The sequence below is a fragment of the Saccopteryx leptura genome, chromosome 7 (genome assembly GCF_036850995.1).
Source record: "Saccopteryx leptura isolate mSacLep1 chromosome 7, mSacLep1_pri_phased_curated, whole genome shotgun sequence".
NCBI classification, from domain to species: domain Eukaryota; kingdom Metazoa; phylum Chordata; class Mammalia; order Chiroptera; family Emballonuridae; genus Saccopteryx; species Saccopteryx leptura.
The window spans coordinates 118,118,350-118,145,781 of NC_089509.1; the positions used below are offsets into that span (position 1 = coordinate 118,118,350).

Sequence of the window (27,432 nt, forward strand, 5' to 3'; positions counted from 1 at the left end):
AGATCAACCTGAGATAAAGGCATTCCCACAGATGTCAGAAAGGAAGCCCAGGGCTGGGGTGCGTTGGGGCTGGGGGTTTACCCTCAAGAATTCCTGGAAATGGGTCATGTCCCCGATTGAAGCCTGAAACCAATTAAGAGGTGAAAATGTGCTGGGCCTGGAAACTGAGCCGGACCTACAGGAGGGAAGGCATGGATCGCCGTGAAGGATGAGGAAGAGCGGAGCGCGCTCCGGTGGGGACCCCTCTCCCCCTCATGGCCCCGGGAAGGGACAGGCGGACCACGGAGGAAGCAGAGGAAACGCCATCCCTCTATTCTGAGAGTCCAGGCGATTCCGAGAGCGTGGAGCGGTGGCAGCCGCTCTCTTTTGTTCTTGAAGAGGAAATCGTGGGGAGACGGGCCCTCACTTAGGGGTATTCCCCATGGGTCTACTTGTTTACGCACGCGCACACAGTGGAGGCAGGGAAAGTCACTTAGACACGGTTCACACGGCCCGGCCCCGCCCTGCACACCTGGTACCCCTGCCTCCTTACGGAGCAGTGAGAGCGCCCACAATTCCCAGGCCTCTCCCAACCATCAATGACCAAAGTCCTGATGCGAAAAGGGCCTCCTACGCAGAGGGTTGATTCTTCCGGGAAGTCCTGGGGCGGAGCCGTGGTGAGAACCGCAGCATGAGGATTCAGACGGAGCTGTGTCCTCAGGGGCGTGGTACCCCTAACCCTCCCCTCTCGGTGAGACCCACTCACCTGCACGCAAACGAGGAGTGTGGTCGAGGACTCGGACTGTTCACGAGAGTGGCCAAGCCTGGCAGAAAGCTTCCTCGCCGACCCCGGTTTTTGTTAGGAACATTAAGATTTTTATGGAAACTGTAACCACCGGGAAGGAAGCAATTTCAGGTGTATGCAAGTTGCCCACCGTGGAATCCTGGCCTGGGCACCAAAGGGGACAGAGGATTCTGCCCACAGAGGCCTTCCTCTTAATAAAGAAGGAAGAGCTTCCCGGAAGTGAGCTGTGGGTGAGAGGGACCCGTGCTGTGACGGAAGTGAGGTCTGTGTGGTGGCAGTTCTGGGCCAGGAGTGTAAAGGAATTGGGACTTCCAGTTTCTGGGCCTCTTTTCCCCCAATTCCGGCCTGTCTTGGCAAAATGACCCCACGGGCCAACATTTCTACCTGGCTTCCTCCCGAGGCTCCTGTCATCATATACAAGTACCGTTACTGCCGCACACTCATACACAAAACAACAGGCGTGCCCCAAGCCCACATGTCTGGCGTGGGAGGTACCAGTCACAAGTGACTACCGAGGGTCTGAAGACGGGCTGACGCCACAGGGACGCTCCATTCTTCCATTGTATTTTACTCTGACTTTAGATGAACACCGATACTCAGCCCCGTCGCTAGGAAACTTCGAAGTATTCTGAAACCATGTGGGTGTGCGAAATCGACCTCAGCTGTCAATTTCATGAAATGTAAACAGAGCCCGTATTTCTCATGAAAACTCTAGCATCTGCCTTGGGGGATCCTGTCCCTTGTGACACACAAGAGGTTTCAGACTCAGTATAAAACATCTAAAATATCTCATTAATATGTTTATATGGATCGCATGGAAAAAAGTGAGACTGTTTTGGACCGATTGGGTTAAAGAAGGTAGTATGTCCTTGGAGTTCACTTGCTTCACGGTTTCTTTTTGAATGTGGCCACCAGAAAACGGAACACCTCTGTGTGGCGCCCTGTACCTCCGCGGGAAGCCCGCTCTGGAGTCTGCGTCTCCGTTAGCCCTGTGTCCCCGTGCGCTTAGGCGTGTAGAATCCTGCGCTCCACGTAAGCCCCTCCCCCTGTCCGTGGACAAGAGCAGTCAGGTGCAGTCCGCCGAAGGGCAGGGGTCCGGGGCTGAGGGGGACACGAGCGACCGCAGAGCAGGCACTAGTGGGAGAAGCGAATGGTCTTCCCAGCCCTCTTGTCTCCTCCACTCTCAGGATCTTCAGAAACAGAGGGAGGGCTGTGGAGACTCTCGGGGCAGCATGACGAAGCGTCCTAGGTGTGCAAGATGGCCACTGTCGCCATGAGAAACAGCTGACTGACCCCCTAGAGAGTTCACCCTGAAGATCCTGACGGGCTAGAGCACTGTTTACTTCGTAATCCTTTACTAGAGGGTTCCCAGGGCCGGAACCCCTCGCTCATGCGCTGTAAGGGCCTGTGGCCCCCCACGGATGGAGCCTGGGGGTGACCGGTGTGTGGTCAGCGGAAGGAGACGCAGGGAGAAAGGGATGGAGAAAGGAGCACTGGACAGAAGGGACACCCAGATGATGGTCTGGTCCAGGAGGCATTGTGAACTGCACGGACAACACTTCTTGTGTGGGGCGTCCTCCTCCGGAGCGTGGGTGCGGGGTGGGGCGTCTCCCGTTGTCCATCATCCTCCAGAGCGTGGGTGCGGGATGGTGCGTCTCAGGTGGTGCGTCCTCCTCCGGAGGGTGGGTGCGGGATGGCGCTTCTCCCGTTATCCATCATCCCCTAGTGTGGGTGCGGGGTGGGGCGTCTCACGTGGTGCGTCCTCCTCCCGAGCGTGGGTGCGGGGTGGGGCGTCTCACGTGGTGCGTCCTCCTCCGGAGCGTGGGTGCGGGGTGGCGTGTCTCACGTGGTGCGTCCTCCTCCGGAGCGTGGGTGCGGGGTGGCGCGTCTCACGTGGTGCGTCCTCCTCCGGAGCGTGGGTGCGGAGTGGGGCGTGTCTGTAGGTGACATTGTTTCCTTTTAGGCGATGAGTACCATGAATCTAGCCCAGAGATTGCCTTAGTCATCTGTCAAGCTGCCCGCCACCCGCCACCCCACCCCCCCGCACAGGAATTTGCTGCCATGTCCCCCAGTCCCGGCCAGGACCGAGCTGAGTGCCCAGCGCCGTTAGGTCATGATGGAGACTAATGCTGGTCAGGTGCTCTCTGCACCTGGTCTATACAGCGTGATTCTCACGGCTGCTTGCCGAGGCGATCTGATTACCAGCAATCACTTCCCCGTTTCCAGACGTGAGGCCCCACCCCCGGTAGGGAACGCTCTGTGGACTGTGTGGAGCTCAGCATAGGCAGCCCGGCCACCCTGTGTCCACCTCATTCAGCAGCACAGTCGCCTGTGGAGACGCTGGTTCTTATCCTGTGAGCTTGGGCACACGACACCGCCCTGAACGGCACCGGGCAAAAGGAACTTGCTTCTTGCCAATATTCCCCCTGGAGTCAGAAAGGAAGAAAGGGGCTTAAAACCTTGGAGAAGAAATAATTTGTTTTCTAAAAATCCAGATAACTGGCAAGGAGATCATTTTATGACCCCAGAGAGGAGTGAGCGGAGTAGGGTCTTCGTTGGCAGAACGTCACGGGTCACGTGACGGGAGAGGACTTCTCATTGGAGCCGCATTCCAAAGGGCCGGCTTCCGGCCTACGTGTGGGGTCCGTGGACACTGCCGCAGTGACACGCCAGGGGGAGCTGCACGCATCTGTGCTGAGCCGCGGAGAACCTGGGGGGGGGGCGTGCCTTCGGGCTGGGGGGCCTGCAGACGGAGGGGCTGTCGCAGATTTGGGAAGCGAAGGGGATTACCCGGGAGCTCTGGCTGGAGACACACACCCCAGCCCCTGCCGGGAGGGACCCGCGAGGGCTGTCAGCTCCGGTGGGCAGACCTGCCCCACTTTGCAGTTCCACCTGGGGGGGGGGGCTGTCAGACCCGTGAGATCCCACCCCTGGCCCAAGCCAGTGGCCTTGAGGACAGCTGATCCCACCCAGTCCCCACTGGGGGTGGAGCACAGGGGGCCCCCTTGTCAACACGACAGCAGCAGAAGCTGCCGTGTGTGAGGAGGGGACAAAGCCCCTCCGCTGCCCTGCGCCTCTGACCTGCTGACCCACGAAGGAGCAGCAGGTATCGGAGCCTGACCACGTCACTGGTGTTCTCAAAAACACTTTTAAAGTACCCAATAAAGTATTTACTTTAAAAAATCAAAATAAATCATCTATAATTCCATCCTGAAAGATATCCACGGGTAAATTTTTAACAAAACCTAGTAAGGTTTAAATTTACAGCTTTTAGCTGCTTTGTTCTACAGTTTTTAGCTGCTTTGTTCATTCCAGAACTCTATTTCATGTCGTTGGGTATTTTTCAATGCTGTCTGTTGAACACATGCACGAGGCTCATTTTCTGATACGTTGGAATCCACCCCTCCGTTGTTTGGGGCTGACGCCAACTTCGTATTAAATTGTATACATTCTCATCAAGACACGTATATCTTGACTTCAGCAGATTTCACTGCTGAAGAATTCCTTTTCTATTGGTTTCCAGGTTTTATATCCCTCACCATCAAGGTGACCCTCAGGACAGCTGTAGAACCAGGTGTTTCTCTGGCTCTGTGTCTACTAAATGTTTTCATGGGGGCGACATCCCCCGTGAGTGCCCCCAGCCAGTGACCGAGCGAGGCAGGTCTGTCCTGGGAGATGTGAGGCTGAGTCCTTTGGCCAAGCACACACTCTGGTTGTGACTGTGGTGCCCAGAGTGGACAGTCCTGGGAATAAAGCTCACGGACAGTGGCCCTGGCAAGGGCTGACTGGAACAGGCGGCTGGACCTAACAAGAGACGTCCCCCTTGACCGTGAAAGGCGGGCAGAATTCAGTGAGGATATGTCAGGCAGCACTTGACATGGGTATTTTCTTCATGCACATACATACAACACAAGAGACTAATAAGAGGGGAAATTCTGTGACAGTGTGCTGTCCATGAGACTTTCGACAAGGACACAAAACACACTCGCTTCCTAACTCTCAAAGGTCGGGGTTCCTTCCCTGCTGAGGACCCCAAGGACACAGTTCCCCTTCTGTCCCAAGACAACGTCCCGGACCCTGAAGAGCACCTCGCTCCGGGGACTGGGGTGCGTGGGGACTGTGAGGTAAATGGGGGGCAGTGTACAAAAGAAGCAACATTTGCCAAGTGTTTCACAGTAGAATAATTTTTGCATACAACCAAACTCCTCCCTATCTCGGGAATTTCTGGACTGGGGACAAAACCCCTAAGATCCCACCCTGAAGGATGCCCTTCCCGACTCTCTGACTTTGCCCCCTTCTCCAGTATTGGGGTCCGCCCCTCTGGGAGTTCTGTGCCTCCTTAGTGTGGGGGATTAATTCACTTTGACAAGGGAGCTTTCCTGGCCGGGGGGTTCAGGAGGCTGAGCCCCTTCTGGACTAGACCTTGGGACCACACAGGATTAAGTTGTCCGGATCAGGTTGGAAATATTGAGAAAGGAGAAAAGTAAAGGAAAGCCCAGGAAAGTCTCAAATGTCTTTTGTTCGTATCGTTTTTTGTAAATTGCCAGTTAATAAAAAGATTCTATTCCCGTGAAGAGATAGCCGGCTTGGAATCCTTTTGTGGTGAACGCCCCCTTGTGGTTCGTTTTTCACATTTTTTTTTTCCTCCCCAAGAACTCAAGTAGCTGTGTCCGGGCTTCCGGTGCAGAGAAGCCGCCTCTCCACCCCACACCTGGACAGGTGCGCCTCGCCTTCCTTCCCACCTGAGGGCTCAGACCCGCCTCCAGACCTGCCCCTGCAGGCCTGCGCCACTTTGCTCAACTCAAGACTGAACAGTTTGCTGGCTTCAACCCGGGGCTCAGGTGACGGCTCTGCCCCCAGGTCACTCCCGCATTCTCAGGTGGACGCCACGCCCCCGAGAAGGTTGCCTTCCCCTGTGCCTCCCCACCCTCCCCCGCCACATGCCATTCGTGACTCAAAACCACCACCCACCACGAAATTCCCTGTCGCTCTGCGCTTCCCGAAAAGGGTCCGACGCACCAAACGTGCGCGGGACAGGCCCGGCCTCCTGCGTCCTGTGTCTGTGTCCACAGATGGGGGCGCGCGTGGGTCTCGTCTCGACCCCGCCCCTCTCTCCCCGCCCCTCTCACCGCTGCTGCGTCAGGGAAGCCCCTGGGACCCCGTCCACTGAAAACACCACCCTCCCGGGCCTGGGCTCCGGGCGCTGGCCCACAGAAGAGGGCAGGACGTCAGGAAGGACAGTGGGAGCCCCGCGGAGTTGGAGCTCCCTGCCTGCTGTCGGCCCCCGGAGGTCCCGCTCCACGACTTGTATTCCTCTGTTCATAAATTCTCGTGATAGCAGCTTTATTTTTTGGGAATTCATCCAGATTCCCACCCCTCATTGAATTACACTTTCTGGGTGTGGAGGGACCCTCCTCGCTGTATGTTACGAAGCTTTCAGAAACCACGGTCATGCTTTCTGGCTGCTGGAATGATGGGGAGGTATTGCTAATTCTCCAGAGTTTTGGATATTTTGTCTTAAAAGCATCGATGAAGTTTAAAAGGGTTTTCCAAATGAAAACCAGGGCGCACACTGCCTCCCGAGAGAATCTGGTTTATACTATTATGGGATGCTTTAAGAACAATTCTGCCGGTCTGTCACCTCCGGACCTCTGTCTAAAGGACAGGCATCCCTCTTGAAGCCACACGGTACAGCGGTTAAGCACACAAGCCCTGCAGGGGGGACTTCCCAGGTTCAAATACTGGCTGCATCTCTAACAGGCTGTGTGACCTCATTCAAGTTGCATAACTTCTCTGAGCCTTGGTGTCCTTGTGCGTAAAATGGAAAAGACAGCGCCCACTCCACGGCGCTGTTGTAGGGATTAAATATGGTGCCGGGGAGGAGCTGGGAAGGGTGATTCACAACATGGTAGCCCTCAGAGTAACCGTTTTCTGAGTGTCTGTCATGGTTGCCACTGAGGACGTGTTGGGTCTGTGAGCTGCGGCCCCTGGACGACTCTACCCCTGCCCGGGGGGCCAGCTGGGCCTGGACTGTCCAGCGTTCCGTCCCCCACCGGAACAGACTTGTGCGGTCACTCAGGGCAAGCACAAGGGCGGGGCCAGGTTCCCCAAGCAGCCGCACTGACCGCTGCCCAAAGCACAGGCTTCTTCCTCCCTGTCCGCTGCCTCCACGGCCCAGAGGGAGGCAGAGGTCTGACAAGGACGTCAGAGCCTGTCCCAGGCCACCCCACCTGCCCGCTGGCCCGCTTCCCCCTCTCCCACGTGGTCACCCTGTCTCCAAATCACGCCTCTTTCCAACCTCCCGTTCCTCATCACCACCACCTGGGCTTTGCCAAAATCACGGCGAAAGGCAAAGTCCTCCTGGCCACCAGCCGAGACTCACCCACCAGCTGCAGGTGGGGAGTCTCCGGGGCCACCTTTCCACCAGACCAGCTCTCTACAAATCCGGGGGTCCCCGCGTACTCCCACCGGGTCAATAATTCTCTAGAATGACTCACGGAACTCGGAAAGGCGCTCAACTCACAATGACCGTTTCCTTAGAGCCAAAGGATCTTAATCAGAACCAGCCAAGGAGAGAGGCCCGAGGGGCAGATCTGCGGTTGGGAGGGTTCCAAAGGTGCAGCTTCCAGGTCCCCGGGGGCGCCGGACCCCGCGGTCACTGATGTATGTACACGGTACTCACAGAGTGTTACTGAGCCAGGAGGCTCCCTCCCGGGAGCTTCGGATCCAGAGATTATCGGGGTTTTATTACAGAGGCAGAATTGATTGACTCATCACCTGCATGATTGAATTCCTTCTCCAGCCCCCACCGGCGCCCCCCCAGATGTCGAGCTGATAGCATGTGGCTCAAAGCCCAACTCTCTAATCACATCCTTGGTCCCTCCGGCCTGGCCAGCCTGCATCCCGAGCCATCTCATTAGAGCACAGAGCCTTGGGCCCCGTGAGTCACCTCGTTGGCACAGACTTTCAGGTGTGGTCCCAGGGGCCCCGCCAGGAAAACAAAGACACTCCCATCTTCCCGGGAAATTCTGAGGCTTTTGATTTACCTCCCCGGAATGAAGGACAAAGGCCAAGGGAATTCCCTGTTCCATCAGCTGCTTACCGGCCTCCCTCTGGGGCTCCAGGTTAGGGCTCCAGGGTAGGTCACTTAGGTTTAAATCCCGTCACCACATAGGTATTTAACGGGACAGCAGAATCAAAGATCCTATCATCGTACACATAATGCCACTTTGGTCTGCCCACGTTGTGTGAATCAATTTATTTCTTCCCCAATCCCATAACTAGTATCTGTACCGGGAACTGTGGACAACCATTGGCTTCGTAGAGGTATGTCATCGGTCCCTCAGAACATCAGAAGCTTTTCTCTGCCCGTCCTCTCGACTAGGTCAGCGGAAGCCGCAGTCCATCCACAGCTGGTGGACGCCGACACGTGCCCGGGCGGCCGCAGGATTCACTAGCCAGTGTCAGGAAGGCTGTTTACGCAGAGCTCTGGTGGGGACTTCAGCACTCGCCAACCACGGTGGAGCGAGTACCTTGAAAAGAAGTTGTAACATTGTAAAAACATCACCACTTTCCTCTCCTTTGGGGTAAGAGGGGCAACAGCTTATGGAGTGTCCAGTAAACCATCACCGACGGTTAAAACTCTTTGAAGACTTCAAATTGAGTGGACAGTGTGCGACTTCTTCGGTAAACACCATCGTCTGTCATTTAGAGGCTGGAGCACTTGAGTGGCGGGGCCCAGCAGGGCCTCTGGGCAGAACCTCGGCTGAGACCACCGCAGACGACCCAGGTCCCGGCCGAGCGAGTCAGAGTCACCACCTGTTAACCCAGAAACGGGGAGACTGGACAAAGAACAAACACACACAGAGCGAGTGCCACGGTTCATTCGACCCTTCTTCTGCCAGCGCCCTGGTGAATGGGATCGTGCCCGTTCTTTCTGTATCCTGTGAGCTGTGCCCTCAGGGTGAGTCCTTAGAAGAGGCACTGTTTGGCCAAAGGGACGTGTGTTCATTGCCCGGGGCTATCGTGACAAAGCAGGACAGACTGTACTGTGAAACCAGAGGTGGACTCTCGTACAGTTCTGGAGGCCAGCAATTCAGAGGGTGCCGGCCGGAGGACCCCACTCTCTAGCAAGGGGCTGCGGGGGAGGGGGGCGTCCTTCCCCAACTCTTCCGGCTTCTGGAGCGGGCGGCCACCCTTGGCTTGTGGGCGCCTCCCTGCGGTGTCGGCCTCGGCCATCACAGGACCCCTCCCTCCCTGTGTGTCTGTGCCTGTTCTCTTCTCCTGGGGACACCAGTCGTTGGAGTTGGAGCCCGCTCTACGCCCAGGATGACCTCATCTTCACTTCATGACTTCTGCAGAGACCCCGTTTCCGAACAAGGCCACAGTCACAGGTTCCAGGTGGACACGCACTTGGAGGCGAGGAGGACGCTCTTCAGCCCAGTGCTGTGAGCGCATCCGCGGCTGGGTTGCGTGGGCCCGTGTTCCGCTCCGCGGCGAGGTCCCTTGCTGCCCCACCACCACCACCACGTCCAGCCACACATGGGGGCACCTGCTCTGCGCCCCCGGTGACACCGTGTGCCGACAGGCTTTCGGCTTTCCGCCAGACTGATACCCAGAAAGCAGGGTCTCCTATTCTGTTTCTCATTACGGGTAACGTCCAGCATTGATTTTGGGTTTTTTTCTTATGTGCTGATTTGTACATTTCGTAGGAGGTCTGTTCCTATCTTTGCCCGTTTTACTATAGGGCTTTTTGGTATTTTTCCCCCCTCAATTGTTGTTTTTTTAAGTGGAACTCATCCAGGACGTCCCCTCAACCCTTTCCTGCTGTGTGTTTATGGGGCGCGGTTTTCATGGCCGTTCGGGAGGAATCCTGGCCCTGGGCTGCCCCTCGAGCCCCCCGAGCCTGCTCTGCTGTGTGTGTGTGTGGGGGGGGAGTGGAACATATGGCGCTTGGCTTCTGAGAGTCCCTGGCTCCGTTTCCTTCCCCGGTTGCATCTGGACTCTCTCCTGCCCGTCTCAGTTGTCTCCTCGCTGAAAAAACGTTTGACCTCCTGCCAGCGGTTTCTGCCAGGCACGGGGTCCTGCCCTGGAAGAGGGTCCCCCGGCAGGTCCACTGTGAGAGCCAACAGGGTCTGTGGAAGCAGCGCTGTTGGCGACCCCCCCCCCCCCCAGCTGCTGTGGCTCGCAGTGCCCTCTACCTCCGCCAGCCCAAACCGAGTGGAAACCATGGCTATGTGGGGGTTTCCTCCTCTCCGGCCAGGCCCACGTCCGGTTCCCTCCTCTGCTTGTTCTTTCCTGCACGGACACAAGAACACGCAGGCCTACGTGCTGTTCACGGTTCGCTCCATCCGCCTGTGATGTGAAGTTCTCACCGATACCCCGTGACCCAGTTTCCCGGTACATGGTGCCTGTGGCTCTGGTTTTCTTCGTCCAGGTGCTCCGGCCGTCCCCCCAGGGGGAAATCGGGGACACGGGACGCCTGGACTCCCCGCCAGCGTGGCCGTCCTCGCCGGGCTCAGTCCCTGTATGTGACTGGCGTCAGCCCTGTGATTCCGGTCTATATGCAAGTATTGTCCTCCAAACTCGGTTTGGTTTTTACTTCTGATACTGCATGCGGAGTTTCGGCATGCCCAGGCGTCTTTTCAGTATGCACGTGTCCTTCCGTTTGAGGTGTGGGGGGTCGCCTTCTCTTCTGTGCCTTTGGGGTCTGAGTCCGAAAAGAGAAGCTTTCGCCACAGAGGACGCTCCCGGTTGGGGCCTTCCAGAACTTGTGTGACTTCATTTTATCTGTGTACATTCCTCATTCGTTTGGAGTCTACGGCAGGGTCGGGGGTGAGTGTGGTTATCTGATCATCTCAGCATCGCTTGTTAGACAGCCGACCGTGTTCCAGCATTTGAAATGTCACCTTCATGATACCGTATTCCCCATCCACTGTGCATGCTGTTGATTGAATAACCGAAGAGAGGAAGTGGCTGCTGTAACACGTGGCTTCTGTCTACAAACCTTGTGGCCAAAAGGGATTGGTGCGGCTCTCAGGGAAGGTTAGATTATACACAATAGGGTTAAGATGCTTATACTAAGAGGAACCCTCATCACTAAGGTGTCCTGGACATATGCTCCCATTTTCTACATATTCTTCTCACTCTTAATCATTCCTATGCTACCTTTTATAATATACAAAATTGTAAAATATTAAAAAGACAGACAGGCAACGCCTTCTAGGAAAAGCACGTGACAGAACATGAGAATTACTTCAGGGCAGACTCCCATTTCAGGGGACACAATCCGATGGAGCAACAGACTCGGCGACGCCCCCAAAACCAAATCCACCACGTTTTACGCCCGGAACGAAGCCGACGACGTCAATACTCCCGCGCCGTCCGCATTGTGTCTTCTGCTGGCAGACCGACATCTGTTGATCGTATGTTTATAAGAAGAAAAGAATGGGATATCTGAGAAGCACGGTGCCCCAGGCTTCCACTGAAGAAAGTGATGTGGAGGAAGAGAAATGAACTGCCCGGAGCTGAAACGCAGAAGGCGGAATAAGCTGGTGCCTGACGGCTCCACCCAAGGCCTGTCCACCGCGTTCGCTGGGCAGCAGGGCAGTTTAAGTTCAGACGCGGTGCGGCAGCACCCCCTGGTGGGGAGGTCTGAGATCGCGCCCACGAGGTCTCCAGACTCCTGAATTCACCGACCTTCTGTGACCTCTCCTTTGGAGAGGGGAAAACTGGAAATGACTTCCTCAGGACGAACTGACCTCCAGAAAACATAAAAGTACAATGCCCGCTTTATTGAAGGTTTAAAAAGATGCGTCTTGAAACCTTGTGCGAAGAAGAGACGCCCCCACCCAGGAGTTTTATCATCTGTCAGTATCTGCAAAGAAGCTAGCTGCGATTTTGATAGGAATGGCCCTGAGTCTGAATGTGAGTGGTATTGCCATCATAATATAAGATCATGTGATTCATGAGCGAGGAGTATATTTCCGTGGACGTAGGTCTTCTCTGATTTCTTCAAGCAATGTTTTACAGTTTTCCCAGTATAAGTTTTGCCCTTCTTATGTTAGATTTATTCTTATTTTATTTTTGGTGCTATTGTAAATAAAGTCGTTTGCTTAATTTCAGTTTGTTCATTGCTACTGTCCACACATATAACTGATTTTGCCTAGTGATCTTCTCTCCTGCAATCTCGCTTAACCTGTTTATTATTTCTAAGAGTTATTTAGTGGGATTTTGGGGAACCAGGTAAAAATTCAGAGTTCGAACTCGCCATCTTCCAGTTTCCCACCTCCTCAACGACTGTCCTCCGAGAAGAGTCTAAGAGTTGAGGGAGGAGGGGCAGCTGGCAGGGGCAGCCAAGCCGAGGTAACGGGCACGAGACCAGCTTCTCCAGCCTCGGGCGCCCACACTTCCCTTCGACATGCTGACCCGGCCCTCATCCCAAGTGCAGCGGGGGACGCAGCCTCCGGCCACCCCAGAGTCACCATCCCCAGGGAGCGGGGACCCTTCTGCTGTCCTCTTCTCTGCTGCCCTGCTCCTGTAAAAGCCTGATCTTCTGCATCCTGCCTCCTGAGGTCACTGCCGTTACACCACACCGCCCCTCTGCACGCCCCCCCCCCTTCACCGGTCTGCTGTGGAAAGTTTGGGGGGAAGGCAGGCGCAGCACAGCACAGTAATAACTCCACACTGCACGCCGGCTGCCGCGTCCCTGCACACCCCTCGGCCCCTCAAGGCCACTCTGCATCCAGGCCTGGCGCTCACGCCTGGCCCGACTGCTCCATTCACTACATCCCGAGCGCCCTTTCCTTCTCCCCCCAGACCGTCTCTGTCCCCTTTTCTGCTTCAGCTTCAACTCTAAAAGTCCTGCATCTGTCTATTAAAGAACAGTGTGGTCCTCTCGGTGACACCCCGAACTCTACCTCTACCCTGTCATTGGTTTTCCAAAGCCCCACGGGGGTCTTCCGTTCAGCAAAGAAGCAACTAATCAGAGCCCTCGCCTTTCAACAGCCCAAGTGCCTGCCCAAGCTTACAAATAATCCCTTTCCTCTCTCAAGGATCGTAGCTCTGCGTGGATCCCACGAAATCTTTCTTTACCCGAAATGGGCCGGGAGCCATCACTACATGCTGAAATTTCAAAACCCTGCTCCTCAGATTGACGCCAAATGATCTTAGAATCCCTTTGTCTTCTGTCCTTCTTCATACAACCGATGAAACTTTGTTGCTTTGTTCTCTAGTTAAACCAGCTACTGCGGTACTGGTACCGTCCTATTTGATGTTGTCAACTCTTTAAGGGACTTATGTAGTGATTTTTAAATGTTCCACCGAGAAAAAAACAAAAACTGCTACATATGATTGCCACATGGTAACTCTTCATTATGCAAATATTATAATCAGTGAGGCTGTCTCTGCCTTCAAATTCTTAATAATTTTATCTTTGAGCTCGTGTGTGGTAAGGAAAGTCCATTGGGGCAATGGAGCTTTTGGATGTGAGCAAAGGGATACATGCAATATGCATGCTCACTGCCATTCCATATAGTGTGTAAAATACATCACAAACGTAGATAGACTTTCCAGGGGAGCCCCAGTGGTGGTTGCTCAGCAGTGCTCAAAGTGGCAACCACGTGCCCTGTTTCGCTCACAGTTGGCTATGCAGGAGGGGGACGTCCCTGAGGGTCCGTCTGCCCTGAGGACCTGAACTTGCTTCCAATACATAATGAAGACAATGGGGTTCTAAAAACACTAAAAATCAAGGGACTCTATCATTTCCTGCCTTTTTTTTTTTTTTAAGAGACAGAGAAAGTCAGAGAGAGGGATAGACAGACAGGAACGGAGAGATGAGAAGCACTAATCATCAGTTTTTCATTGTGCATTGTGACACCTTAGTTGTTCATTGATTGCTTTCTCATATGTGCCTTGACTGGGGGCCTTCAGCAGACCTAGTAATCCCCTGCTCAAGCCAGAGACCTTGGGCTCAAGCTGGCGACCTCGGGGTCTCGAACCTGGGTCTTCCGCATCCCAGTCCGACGCTCCATCCACTGCGCCACCGCCTGGTCAGGCAAGGGACCCTCTCATATTCTTCCCTACTTCCTGGTGGCATGCTGAAACACTCCTTTGATTGTACTGACAATGAGAACATAGCAGGAAAGGGAAAGTGGTCTCCCTTCCAGTCCTGGCCCGGCTGGTACATTTAAACATTAGTTTTGTACCACATTTGTATGGTTCTGGTAAGAAACACACACACACGCATGCATTAGGCATTTAATACAAATGGTGTGACTTCTGGGATTCCATCCACCTCGTGAGTTAAGTGCACCAATACCTGTGTTGAAAACCGGCATTGCACAATATGAAGACGGAGGGTAAGAAGCCTGGCTGATCATTTAAAACTTTTCTGCTGTCACCCTATTTATTAATAGAATACTGTAAACAGCGAGTGAAAACGCTTAGGTACAACTGAGACTGCAAATAAAAGAAACCAATTTACATTCTATTACATTTAAGGGCACCCCCCTTCCCAGACCCCGTTCTTTGAACAAGGGGCGTCTTGTATTTTCGCTCTGCTGCGCGCTCTCAGGTTATGGGCAGAGAGGGCTGAGCCCCTCTCCCGGGTCGGGAGCGCAGCACAGGCACGTGGACACGGATGCGCAGTGCGACGTGGCTGCGGGAAGCGCTGCGCTGCAAACCGAGGAGACCGCACGGCCGCGCACGCCGAGGAGGCGGGGGGCGCAGGCCTCGGAGCCTTCCTGGTACGCGACGGCGAGGACTTCGGGGTTCAGGGGTTGGAGAAGAGGAACAGGATCCGATGTCTCAGGAAACACGGCCAGAGCCGCCCGGAGGGAGGGAGGGAGGGAGGCAGGCAGGCAGGCGTGGAGGCCGTTCCCCCACGTGGAAGGGCCCCGGGGGGCCCTTTATAGAGATAGGGGGGATGGAGGAACAGGTTTGGGGCCGACCCAAAGCTCCGTTTTGAACCTTTCCATTGGCGTGTGTATTCAGCCCCCAAGACAAGACACCGAAGAGCCCCCGACTATGCCCCCTAAAAAGCCTTCCTCGTTCTGGACGCGCGCATCTTCCAGGAGGCCGTGCCAGTCCTCCAAGGCACCGAGAGCGCCGGCCAGAGCGCCGGCAGACCCATGCCGGCCGCCGCGACGTCCTTCTACGCGCGCCGGAACCGACGTTGCGCCTGCGCAGGGGCACACGCGGCGACGGTAGCTTTTACGTCATCACGGGCGCGACGCCGCCCGCCCCCCTCCTCCCCCCGAGGGACCGTCAAGGGGTCTGGCTCTCGGGAAGGTGCGGCGGCGGCGGCGGCGTAGGGACCGGCTGGGAAGATGCCCGTGGCCGTGATGGCAGAAGGTGCCTTTAGTTTCAGAAAGTTGCTGGATCAGTGCGAGAACCAGGAGCTCGAGGTAACCGCGTCGCGCTGGGGGGAGACTCGGCGGGGTCCTCCCCGTGGCCCCGGGCGGCGTCGGTCTCCCGGGTAACGGGGCGGCCTTAGGAACGGGGGGCGCCTGGAGGACGCGGGAGCTGCGCTTGTGCCTCCCGGTCGCTGCGGCCTGTTCCGAAGGCCGGGGGTCCGGGCCCGATCGCCCGAAACGGCGATCGGGAAACCGGCCGGGAGCTGTTTGTTGTCTGTCTGCAGCCTGTGAGCCCGAAAACCCTGTCCTCCTTTGCGCCTTGCACCCTCCATCCATATGCTGCTCGCGGTAGACTCAGCATCTCCCTCCCCCACCCCCTGCCCCGTGTGCGAGGCGCGTGCAAGACGCACAGACGCAGACCAGGGAGGGTGTGACCAGTGCGCCCCCTTCATCAGCTCAGAGCGCCCCGGTTGGTCTCAGGACGTTAGTTAGCACGGGAGCTTACCGACTTGTCCTCGACGAGAGGCGCAGGTGACATCAGGCAGCTGTGAAAGAAAGGGGAGGTGTTTTTCCTTCGGAAGACACTTTAAAAACCACGCGTTAAAAAGTTAACCAAAGGAGACAGCAGTCAGACCAGCAGCTTGCTAGGAGACACTTCATAGCTGGGTTTTTGTTTTGTTTTGTTTTGTTTTTAATAAATTCAAGTTGAAATGAGGTTAGAAACGTCTGTCGCACAGTGTGGTGTGTTTTTCTGTGCGTTACTCGTTTACTTAAGACATTTGGTGTATCTGATAAAATGGGCAGACTCGTCATGCTTTAGGAATCGGTTGGAAATGCTTGTTCCTTATAAAACAGTAAGATGGTTTATATAAAGAATTTGAGAACAGGGGAGAGGGTCCCGTTTTTCCAGAGGGAGAAAAGGCAACTGCTGATGACAACAGAAGGTAAAAACTTAATACTCTGGGTTTTAATATAAGCGTAAGTGAGGTTTTTTTTCTCTATCATTTTGGCCTTCTAGGCTCCTGGAGGAATTGCTACGCCCCCGGTGTATGGTCAGCTTCTAGCTCTGTATCTGCTGCATAATGACATGTAAGTGCTTCTTACCTCAAGCTGAGAGCAGCGGATTCTTCCAGGTTACACAGAAATTATGTGTGTCCTGAAGTGTCACCACTAAAACACAGGCACAGGGAGCTGGATCTGTTATTATGATGATACTACATCACATATTGAACCATAATTTATGATTAGGCTGAGTTATTTTAAAATACCCTTGTTTTACATAGACCTTCAAAAACAAAAACAAAAAAAAACCTCCCAATTTGTTATGAGAAACACAGTATCAGTGAATTCCTTTCATTCTATTGACCTTTTCATTCTTTTTCATTCTATTTCATTCTTTTTTGTCTTTTCTATAAAACTTTATGATCTGCATTTACTTAGCTTCACATGTAACTAACAAACCAAGAGAAGCTGAAAGGGAAGGTTGAGAAAACTAGGAGGAATTTGTTACTAACATGTGTGAGAGACCTTGGAAGATTTTTGTCGGTGGTTCCTGCTTCACACGTTTGAAGAAAAGTCAGAAAGCATAACTGCAGAGGAGTAGGGAGCCTCCATTCTACACTTCATCAGTGATTGCTGTTCAATTTTGTTTTCAATTCTTCTAAACTCTTTTTGTATCTTTTAAAAAACTGATCCAAGACTTTTAATACACATATCATATAAATTATCTGTTACATTAATTGTAATCCTTGTCATCTCACATCTGTCGTAGTTCTGGCTTCCAGACTGGTAAAAACCACCTTGAAGTTTATTTAGGCGGCTCTGTAGCCACTGGTAGGAGGAGGGGGCGTGACAGGGACGGAAGCGTTGTGCGTTTGTCCGGGGACGCCAGAGCCTTGAGTATATATGCCTTTGTCTTTACAGATCAGTTATTTGGGCAGTTCTACTTAAATCGTGTTTTTGCTGCACTGTTAATTTAAGATCTGGATCAGTAATAAGAAAAAAAATATGGTACAAATGGCAAAATATTCCTTTGGTAAAAATAGTGTCTTTTAATCTGGAAAACTACTCACTGGATGAACTTACATGAAACTAGATTTCACTATTATAGAGAGTATTTAAAAATATACTTCTGTGTGTTTGTATTAAGATCTAGAATTTTTAAAATATTACTGAGATGATTATTTTTTAATTGCTTATTTTTTCCTGGGGGATTCAAATTAGGAATAATGCAAGATACCTTTGGAAAAGAATACCACCAGCTATAAAATCTGTGAGTAACCTGTTTTATTGCTTTAATACAGTAACGGCATTCGTCTAAGTGGCCACCTCATCAAAGTTTGTTTTCTTTCCCATATGGGTCACAGAAATTGTTATTAAACTGGTAGTAGAGTTTAATAATAGATCATTGAGTTCTAATCAGAAATTCTCGTTTCCCTTGGGTGGTACAGAGCCAGGCTCAGCGCCTGCTGATCAGACTTCTTGGGATATTTCACGTACGTGTCACTTAACCAGGTCAGCAGCTGAGCAGCCAGATAAAGGTCCCGTGTTTATTGTTTTTTAACTGACTTGTGCAGTTTCCTATTATGGTACTTATTTTGAACCTGGTAACGTTTATCAGAATATTCTCAAAGTGATGAATACTCACAGCATTAACATCCTTTCTGTGAAGTAAGATTTTAGGTTTCTTATTCTGTGTGGGAGAGTAGGTCGAATGGCCTCTGAAAAGTTTTCTCCAGAGTGGAATGAAGTGGGTGTTTCCTTTCAAGGGACGCGCTGTCTGGAGCGCACGTGAGGGAAGTTTCTGAACGTGCACGAGCGGCACCAGGAGCTCACCTGGGTGCCTGGGTGCCTTTGTCCAGCAGGTCACACGACTGTTTTGACCCTCTCCCCTGTCCCCATTGCTCTGTCAGTGTCCCTCCCGCTTCAGTGGCTGGAATGAAGAACCCCCTCGGTTATGTGCACAGTCTCAGGAATGTTAGTGGGAGCTTTGTCCTCAGAGGTGACAGCATGTGACATCTTAGATCCGCAGCTAGTGTTCTTAGCCATTTTGCTATTTCTTTTGTCCTAAGTGACATATTTTTATGTATGTATCCATAACATATATTCTGTGTGTTGCATTTTATGTATTAATGAAATATCAATGTATCTTTTAAAAACAATGTTTGAGGTCATCTCAATTTAATTCTGAAATATTTTTGGACTGCATTGTCATGCCTTAATTTGCTATTATAATAAAAACTTATATCAACTGTAAATAGGCTTTACTGTTCACAACATTTAAACACCTTTTTGATAGTATTGAACTGAAAAATAACTACACCTCTTTTAAAAATGTTGAATGATGCTTTAGGATACTGTTATTGATGAGTCTGTAGAGTGGATGTCCTCCCAGCAATGATGATGTTTATTGCAGGCAAACGCTGAACTTGGGGGAATTTGGTCAGTGGGACAGAGAATCTGGCAGAGAGATTTCCCCGGAATCTATACGACCATCAACGCTCACCAGTGGTCTGAGACGGTCCAGCCGATCATGGAGGCGCTCAGAGGTAGTGTCCGCTGCGGTTCAGCTCTGAGCCAGACCAGACCTGTCCTGCAGTGGTCCAGTGTTGTAATAAGACCGTGTGGTGTGTTCTGAAAACAGACTGTCTGCTAAACGGACGGGACAGCCCTCCGAGGCCCATGGCTTCATCTCCCGTTGCTGTGATTAGTCGACGGCTCAGGGCCACAGTGCTTTTATTTAATTCTAGACTGAAATGCTTTTGTCAGGGGTTTTTGCTACAGAAATGCAATATTGCGATACCCTGTAAGTTCGAGGTAGGGGTCAGACTTCTTAGAGGCTGCACTTGGGGCTCTGGACTGCAGCCGCCGATGGGTGCTGTCTCCAGCTTCCGGATTTCCTAGCCAGTCGATCCAGTCACGAGCCTGCTGCCACACAGTGACACTCGTCTCTGCCTCTGTCTCGCCTCCTCCCATCTTCCTGGCTCGCTCTTGCCAGTTCACGCAGTAGTCTGTGTCGTGACGCCCGCACTCCTCACAGCAGCCTTGTCTCTGGGTCAGAACGGGCCTTCCTGTCCCCTTCTGGCTCGGGGGAGCCTGCCAGCGGGAACTGAGCTCATCACTGGGGGGGGACCATGGCTTTGTGGGGGAGCAGCGGTGAGGACTGCTGCCAGGGGTCACAGTGCTCCTGGCATGGAAAAGGGAAGAATAGGAGTGACTCACCAGGGGCACATGCCCTAACGGAGGCCGGGGGTGGAGGGTGGGGCTGGCGGTGGGGGAGGGAGGAGGCGGGATGGGCTGCCCTGTGCAGAGGGGGCCCCCAGACTTCTGCACAGGAAACAGCCTCCCTCTTCCCACGTGGGAGTGGGCTTTCGTAGATCCGGTCAGTCCGGTGGTTACAGGCTGAGGACTTAGGCCATGTGCCTTTTCCTGTGTGGGCCTGCAGGGTCAGAGGCAGGACGAGGGCCCGGGTGTCCCCACTCACTGCAGGGATTGCGGAGGGTGTGGGCGTTGTGGGCAGGGCGACAGGCCTGGGAGAGTGGGGGCAGGTGGGAGGGCGTGTTGGGCACAGCCAGGGAGTTGGGGCCTGAGGCTTGTTGGGGGGCGAGGGTCAGGGGGGTGGTTAGGGATGTCCCAGGAGCAGAGGGTGCTCCCGGTGTGTCCCGGGGGCCACTTCCCGACGTGTGCACCTGCCTGTTACCTGGGAAATGAGACCCGGAGCCTGTCCCAAGCGTGTCAGCGGGCAGGCGGGGCGGGCGGGGCTCTGCTAGCACTAAAGGAGCCCCTGGCAGGAGGACTGGCCAGCGGGCTCCCCTTCCTGCCGTCCACGTGCTGTCTGTCCTTCCTGCGTTACTCGGGGTGGGAGCCTGGGGAGAGTCCCCTTGTCCCCTCCAGGGAGGAGGGAGTTCCACTCTAGAATTAAATGGTTGCTAGAACTGTTGGCAGCCCTGCCTGTTAAGTTCGGGCGTTCGGGGCTGGACTTCGGGATCTGAACCTGGGTGAAGGCAGCAGTGCGGGCCGCCTGGACCGTGAGGGCAGTGCTCTGTGCCCAGGCTTGTCCTGCCGCCCCGGCGGGACCCTGGCTGGACCCTCCACAGACAGCTGGTGACGCAGTGGGTGTTTTCTGCCCCATTCGCTGTCTGTCACTAAAATCAAAGAGCTGGTTAAAAGCTTACATTGCAAGCACATAAGTGTGGTTAGAGGAGATATTCGTAGGCTTTCAGTCTTGTGTACATGAACTCATTTGTCTCTGTACTTTGCATTGTTGTCTGAGAAAGGTTTCTTTTTCTAAGAGGGAAGATGAGAAATGTGTTTATTCTGCGGTGTTGGGGCACCTCTTACCCGCTGGACTCGTGTCTGTAAGAGCAGACGTCTCTGATTTGATCGAGTCCTGCTTGTAAGATTTGGACAAGGACAGGAATGTCATTTTGTTACACATTTTTCAAACATTGGCTCTCTGGTCACTCACTGCCCCCCCCCCCCCAGAGGCGACGCGGCGACGAGCCTTCGCCCTGGTCTCCCAGGCGTACAGCTCCATCATCGCCGACGACTTCGCAGCCTTCGTCGGGCTCCCCGTGGAAGAGGCTGTGAAAGGTACTGTCGGCCTCTGGTGACTTCAAGGGGGGTGGGACGTGGAGGTGTGACTGTGTGTGTGTTCCTTAGAGAGGGGGGTGCAGCGCGCCGCCCAGCCGGCAGCAGGCCGGGGCCGCAGGCTGCCCGGGTCCAGCGCGGTGGGGACGCCTCACGGCCGGTGCGCGGACAGTTCCGGGACAGCCGCCTGAGTCAGAGAGAGACTGACCTTGCGGCCCTCCCTTAGAAGCCCCGTTCACGCTCCCAGAGTCCCTCTCGAGCCTGTTCTGTCCCGGCCATCTCTTCCCGATGCCCTGACCCGGGAGACCGCACGGCGGGTGCCCTTGCGTCTCGCCCTGGTAACCGTCGTGAGCACGTGCGCCTGCGCCCGTCCTGCAGTGTCTGACGCTCATTCTCCCCCCAGACGGGGCGCCCGCCAGGCCCTGTACCTAAATCTCCCAGGGGAGCAGGTTAACGAACGCCCTCAGGTTAATTGCTCCATTATTTACTCGTACAAACGTTTACTTACTTGACTCTTCTCTTGAAATTGACCTATAATTTGCTACCTAATAAGTTCTGTACCCCGAGTTCATACTGGGCAGAATCGTGGGCCACCCCCCTGTTGCGGTGTGCCCTCGGCCGGTCCCTAGAAACCCCTGAGCTTCAGTTTGCACGTGTTCAGTCGTGGCTGTAAGTCCCCCCTCGGGGCGCTGCCGGGACGGTGGCCTGACGTGGTCGGGTAAGAGCAGCCGGCACACAGCGTCCTCTCGGGACACATGACGGGCCACATTGCGTGGGCCGGGTCTCTAGTACAAGTAACGACTTTTGACAGCAAGTGAGAATGTACACTTTTCGGTTATTTCTTCATCTTTGTGTTAAATACACGTTTTTAGGTATATTAGAACAAGGATGGCAAGCCGACTCCACCACGAGGATGGTCATGCCCAAGAAGCCAGGTAGGTGGCGCTCTTGCCCCGTCTGCAGGGCCGGGCGGCCCGCGCTTCCCTGTGGCAGGCGGACGTCTGTCATTCCCTGTGACGATCTGCTGGGCCGGCCAGACGGACATTCCGTGTGTTAAAGCCATCCAGTTTTACCCTAATTAAAAATGTGTGAAAACCTATTTGATAGGGGTGTTTCATAACTCCTATCACAACCTAATTTTTACAAAGTGTTCATCTCCCCTGTGTGTGGAGCCCTTTCTGACGCTGCTCCTCCTCCGTGTCTGTTGAGCACTCAGAACCGCGTTCCTCTTGAGCTGCAGACACGTAGACTCCTCTAGACTAGACCTCCACTGCCTTCCCCATCGCCTGCTCTTCCTGCTGGGGCTTCATGTCCGCGGGCTCTGTCTGGTCTGAGCTCACACCCCACCCTCCTCTGGGCGGCCGGCTCCGTCCCGCCTGGTGGTTCCTTCTGCCCACTAGGGGCCTCTCCTGTCCGGTGCTCAGAGCCGGGCTTCACGCCCACGTCCACGGCTCTCCGACCTCCCCCCCCCCCAGCGCAGACGCCTTCCCCCCCCCCCAGGCCTCGTTGCCCAGACTCCGTGCGTGCATTGGGGGGGCGGCGTGCCCCGGGCAGTGCGGGGAGGAGAGACTACCGAACAGCACAGCTGTTCTCTCTGCTGCGACGGCAGTGGCCGTGAGGCCTATTGCAGTGAAAACGCAGGCTGGGTGTGAAAGTCCTTCCCAATGACCCCTGTGAACCTGACGTTCTGCTCATTCAGTTGCAGGGGCCCTGGATGTCTCCTTTAACAGGTGTATTCCTTTATCAGGTACGGAGTTCCATGTGTCCATTGAAATGTTTCGTTTGCTGTGTATTTTTCTTAGTTCTAACCTTGTAAAGAGAGTAAATTCTTTACTCAGTGTCTGTAACGATGCACCTGGTTACAAGCATGGTCGGTGGGTTCCCTCTGAGCTCGCCTGGAGTGCCTGCCCCCGGGCCCCTGGGGCCTCCTTAGTCCGGCAGGCGCGTGGGCGGCCCCGCCACACGTGCTCACTGAACGCAGGAGAGGAGCTCACCTGGAGTGCCTGCCCCCGGCCCCTTGGGGCCTCCTTAGTCCGGCAGGCGCGTGGGCGGCCCCGCCACACGTGCTCGCTGAACGCAGAAGAGGAGCTCACCTGGAGTGCCTGCCCCCGGCCCCCTGGGGCCTCCTTAGTCCGGCAGGCGCGTGGGCGGCCCCGCCACACGTGCTAGCTGAGCGCAGGAGAGGAGCTCACCTGGAGTGCCTGACCCCGGGCCCCCTGGGGCCTCCTTAGTCCGGCAGGCGCGTGGGCGGCCCCGCAGCACGCAGGCTGACACGTGCTCGCTGAGCGCAGGAGAGGAGCTCACTGATGGGCGCTGTTTGTTGTCCGCGGACAGTGCGATGGTCCCCTAGAGCAGGACCTGTGGCCAGCATAGCACTCGGTGATCATTCTTAGAACTGAATGTCACCTCGGTGTGGTCTCTCCATCACTGGCTGTGCTATCTTCAAAGGGATGTCACATGGCCACCCACATGGCTTTACCCCCAGCCTGGGGACACTGCTCATGCGAGTTTGAGACCTGTTGGCTTGTTTATCACCACTGTGTAAAATTGGGCAGTTCTGGGAAAGTGTAGTGACTGTTAACGCTGTTGGGGGCGGGCGCCGGACTAAAGTGCGACACTGGATGCTGACTCTGGTCTCTTGTGCGCAGAGCCCGCGCCGGTCCCGCCGATCCCCAACGAGCAGCAGCTGGCCAGGCTCACCGACTACGTGGCTTTCCTCGAGAACTGAGTGCGCCCTGCTCCTGGCCCCCGACGGTGCTCCCGACTCCCGGCCCCGTCCGCCCCGGCCCCCGATGGCACGCCCGGTGCCCTGTCCCCCGACAGCGTAGCTCCCGGCCCCGTCCGCCCCGGCCCCCGACGAGTGTGCAGTGTGTCTTCAGTTTACTGGGTGGACTGGCGCCTGAGCACCCGCACTGAGCCTGTGATGTAAGGCCTGCCATACGTCCTTGTCCCTGACTGTCGTGCTGAGCAGTGGCCGAGGCGGCTCGCCCTGGGGGCCCCGCAGTCTCCCGGGGCCGTCGGGGCGCCTCTCATGCAGCGCAGTGCTTGGTGGCATCTGCCCCACCCCGCGCCTGGCACGCTCCTGTCCGGACCACCGGCTCAGTCGCAGGCTCATCTGGGATGTGAGGAGCACTGTCCCCGGGGCGGTGTCTGCATTGGGGGCAATCCGACGCGGCCTCCGGGGAGCATGCCCTCTCCTGGCCTGTGAGTCACCAACAGGACGCCGAGATCGGCTGAGGAGCAGATGGACTCCTGAGAGACCCTGGCTGCGGACCCCACTCTTCTCCGGGCGTGGGGGCACCCCTCGTGGCAGCGGGGGGGGGGGGGGGGGGGGGCGGCTGCATGAGAACGGGACTGATTTTCCCTGGCGGCAGCACCGAGCCGGGCCGTTTCCTCCCGGGAGCGGGGAACACGTGTGGAGATCAGTGACACTACACCTGCGCTGCAGCCTGCTGGTCACTGGAGCCTGTCCCTCGGTTCAGGGTCTGTCTCGGAAATGCTGCAGAAGTCCCGTTTGTGTGACAGCCCTCCCGTGTTTGAAGGTGTGTTGTAGCTTCAGGTTCAGATGTGCCCTGGTTCATTTGTTTTGCATTTGTTCAATAAATATTTAACTGAGTTCTTGTGTTTCATCTGAGGTGGCTCCTAGAAATTTCACCGTCCTGGTTTTCTAGTTTGTCATTGTCTCTCAAAGCAGGAGTTTCTTAATTAAAATGAAATGACCTAGAAAGAGGTAATGACGTGATTCATGTTTTCACTCATCTTAAGGGATCTGTTTACAGCGTTTAGCTTTGCCTCGACGGCTTTGAGAACATGGCTCGTGTCTGAGTTCCTGCAGGTTAAGCTAAGAGCCACAGCTGAGGGGGCTGCGTGCTCACAGCCCGTGAAATCAAGGTCCCTCCCAGGGGAGCCCTCAGATGTCAGCAAGGCTGTTACACTGTCCAGCAAGATTGTCATTTTGTCACTTTCTAAGTTTGGATAAAGAACGCTTCATGCGGGTCCCGGGAGGAGTGTTTACGAGGAGGGCGTTTCAGCATGAGACGGGGAGACGGGACGGGAGCCAATGGTCTCGGAACCCTGGGCGTCGTCAGGCAGTTTTGTTGAACGCCCCTGAAGGCAGAACCCGGTGAAGGTTAGAGAACACCTGTTTTGGACTCGAAGAGCTGTTCAACTGCCTAGACCGACACTACCCAATAGAAGTAGAAGGCATCCCCTACGGAATTCTAGGTTTTCTAGTAGCCACAGGAAAAAGGGAAACATGAAATGCATTACAACACATTCAGCCCAACCCCAAATGCTATCAGCTCAACAGGTCACCTGTATCAAAAACACTAGTGAGCTAGTTGACAACCTCTCCTTCGTGCTAAGTCTTTGAGGTCCCACTGGCTTCACAACAGCATAGCTCAGAGGGGACCGGCCACGTGTGACCGTGAGCACGAGACAGCAGGGGCCTGCAGCGTCTCAGAGTCCGAGAGGGGCCTCGCGGACAGGTACGCGGCCAGGATGTATAAGCACTCCCTCCTCAGGGCCCTGAGTACAGTGTCCCGTCTCCTTCCCCCTTCCCTCAGCCCCAGGGCCCTGAGTACAGTGTCCCGTCTCCTTCCCCCTTCCCTCAGCCCCAGGGCCCTGAGTACAGTGTCCCGTCTCCTTCCCCCTTCCCTCAGCCCCAGGGCCCTGAGTACAGTGTCCCGTCTCCTTCCTCCTTCCCTCAGCCCCAGGGCCCTGAGTACAGTGTCCCGTCTCCTTCCCTCAGCCCCAGGGCCCTGAGTACAGTGTCCCGTCTCCTTCCCCCTTCCCTCAGCCCCAGGGCCCTGAGTACAGTGTCCCGTCTCCTTCCCTCAGCCCCGCTTCCTGCAGCAAGAGCCCGAAGAGAACTGCAGCCAGCAGCGTCCACGCCCTCTCCGGCCACCCACAGGGCCATCCACCCGCCCACCTCAGCTAGGCAATCAGGGCCCAGGTGCTTCCCGGGAGACAGGCGCGGTTGCCGGAGGTTCTTAGCTCTCGGTGTGCGGGGGCTTTGAAAACAAGCTGCAGTGAGTGGCCACTGATGACTGCTGAGCAGGAAACAGGCCTCTGTTCACTGGGCAGGAGCAGCTTGTGAACGGGAGCAGGGGCTCCTGGCTGGCAGACAGACCCGTGCCCTGTGCCCTGTGCCCCGTGCCCTGTGCCCTGTGCCCGGCTTCCTCGGTGGGAACCACTGGCCACGCTGCCCTTGGAGGTGGAGCTGTGCCTTCCGGACGGAGTTCATGACCTTAGGGAACCAGATCTTTTTTTATTTTTTGTTTTTATGGTTAAGCCAAGTAATCACCTTCCTCTGATGTTGCTTCTCCAAGTGCAGGAAGCTTCCAGAATGCGGTGGCAGAGACGGTGTCATTTTAACCAAATATCTAGAGATAAGCTAAAACCGGGGTGGATATTTTCTTGGTTTGCGTGGCTGACAACGTCCTCCTGGGTCCGTGTAACATCTTCCCAAGTCACGAGTGACCCCCGGTGGTCACACCGTGGGCGCCCACCTGAGCGGGGCCAGTGCGTCCTGACGTGAGTCACAGTTTTCCTCCTGGGCGGGGTGTCAGAAAGGGCTGCCTTCCCATCTGAATAGAAGGAACCAGGCCATGTTCCACTGGTGAGTCACATGACAGAGGGACTAGCCAAGAAGCCAGTATTGATTTCATCATGTTCTCGTGATCCGTACGCCTGGCCCAGCCTCTATAAAGAGCAACTCAGGACAGCAGGGGAGGCCCTGTGCACGTCAGAGCACACAGTGAACACCCTTTGGCAGGGGTCCTGTGTCACTTGAGGAACGTGATTGAAAATGATCGGGGGCCCTGGCTGGTTGGCTCAATGGTAGAGAGTTGGCCCTGCATGTGGAAGTCCTGGGTTTGATTCTTGGCCAGGGCACACAGAAGTGCCCATTTGCTTCTCCACCCTTCCCCCTCTCCCTTCTCTCTCTCTCTCTCTCTCTCTCTCTCTCTTCTCCCACAACCATGGCTCAATTGGAGCAAGTTGGCCCCGAGTACTGAGGATGGCTCCATGGCCTCTGCCTCAGGTGCTAAGAAGAGCTCGGTTGCTGAGCAATGGAGCAATGCTCCAGATGGGCAGAGCATCACCTCCTAGTGGGCATGCTGGGTGGATCCCTGTTAGGGCACATGTGGGAGTCTGTCTCTGCCTCCTCTCTCACTGAATAAATTTTTTTTTAAATGGCTGGGTTGTGCATGAGGCTGGCAGTGAGTGATGATAAGGAAAAGGGTCCTAGAAATCCCAGTTCCATCTGGCAGCCGTAAGCCTGCAAGCGCCTCCTCTTAAAGGTCTCAATTTCTACCAAGACGCTACCCGGGACTCGAGCCCGCTTCCCCGTCACACAGACGGGTGGAAACACCGGGACGTGTCCTCGGTGGCTCCAGTCCTGCCCGAGGCTCTGTAACGTGCATCGCTCTCCAGAGGTTCGCAGGCTTCAGCCTCCAGCCTCGTCCTGCACGTTCCTGGCTAAGTCTGTGTATCGATGCCTCGCCCGCCTCTCCTGTGACCGGAGCTGCCTTGCGAGGCGGGGACTCTGCAGGCGAGCTGGTCTTCGTGGCCACCACCCCTTCCTCACGGTCGCAGAGGGCTCCGACCAGGAGCAGCGGACACACACGGGCTGAACACTGGGCTCCGAAACCCCCTCGTGTTGAGTTACCACCGGAAACGGGCGTTCGAGCCGGAGCCAGATGT

At 55.2% G+C, this 27,432-nt stretch overlaps 2 protein-coding genes across 2 annotated transcripts in view; both read left to right on the top strand.

Annotated features, from left to right (window-relative positions):
• Positions 1 to 11,206, top strand: part of LOC136379056 (proline-rich protein 12-like) — a 37,768-nt gene extending 26,562 nt beyond the window's left edge. The window contains 6 exon segments of the mRNA XM_066346524.1: positions 5,438 to 5,625; positions 8,169 to 8,275; positions 8,496 to 8,588; positions 9,145 to 9,436; positions 10,177 to 10,310; positions 11,192 to 11,206. Of these exon segments, the coding sequence (XP_066202621.1) occupies positions 5,438 to 5,625; positions 8,169 to 8,275; positions 8,496 to 8,588; positions 9,145 to 9,436; positions 10,177 to 10,310; positions 11,192 to 11,206 (829 nt within the window).
• Positions 11,207 to 14,997: 3,791 nt separating this feature from the next.
• Positions 14,998 to 24,343, top strand: COPS8 (COP9 signalosome subunit 8). Its single transcript, XM_066345706.1, has 8 exons — positions 14,998 to 15,189; positions 16,157 to 16,227; positions 17,362 to 17,410; positions 18,554 to 18,686; positions 20,623 to 20,730; positions 21,600 to 21,662; positions 22,427 to 22,474; positions 23,376 to 24,343. Exons 1-8 carry the CDS (start codon positions 15,112 to 15,114, stop codon positions 23,453 to 23,455), a joined length of 630 nt encoding a protein of 209 aa, XP_066201803.1. The 5' UTR covers positions 14,998 to 15,111; the 3' UTR covers positions 23,456 to 24,343.
• The last annotated feature ends 3,089 nt before the right edge of the window (positions 24,344 to 27,432 follow it).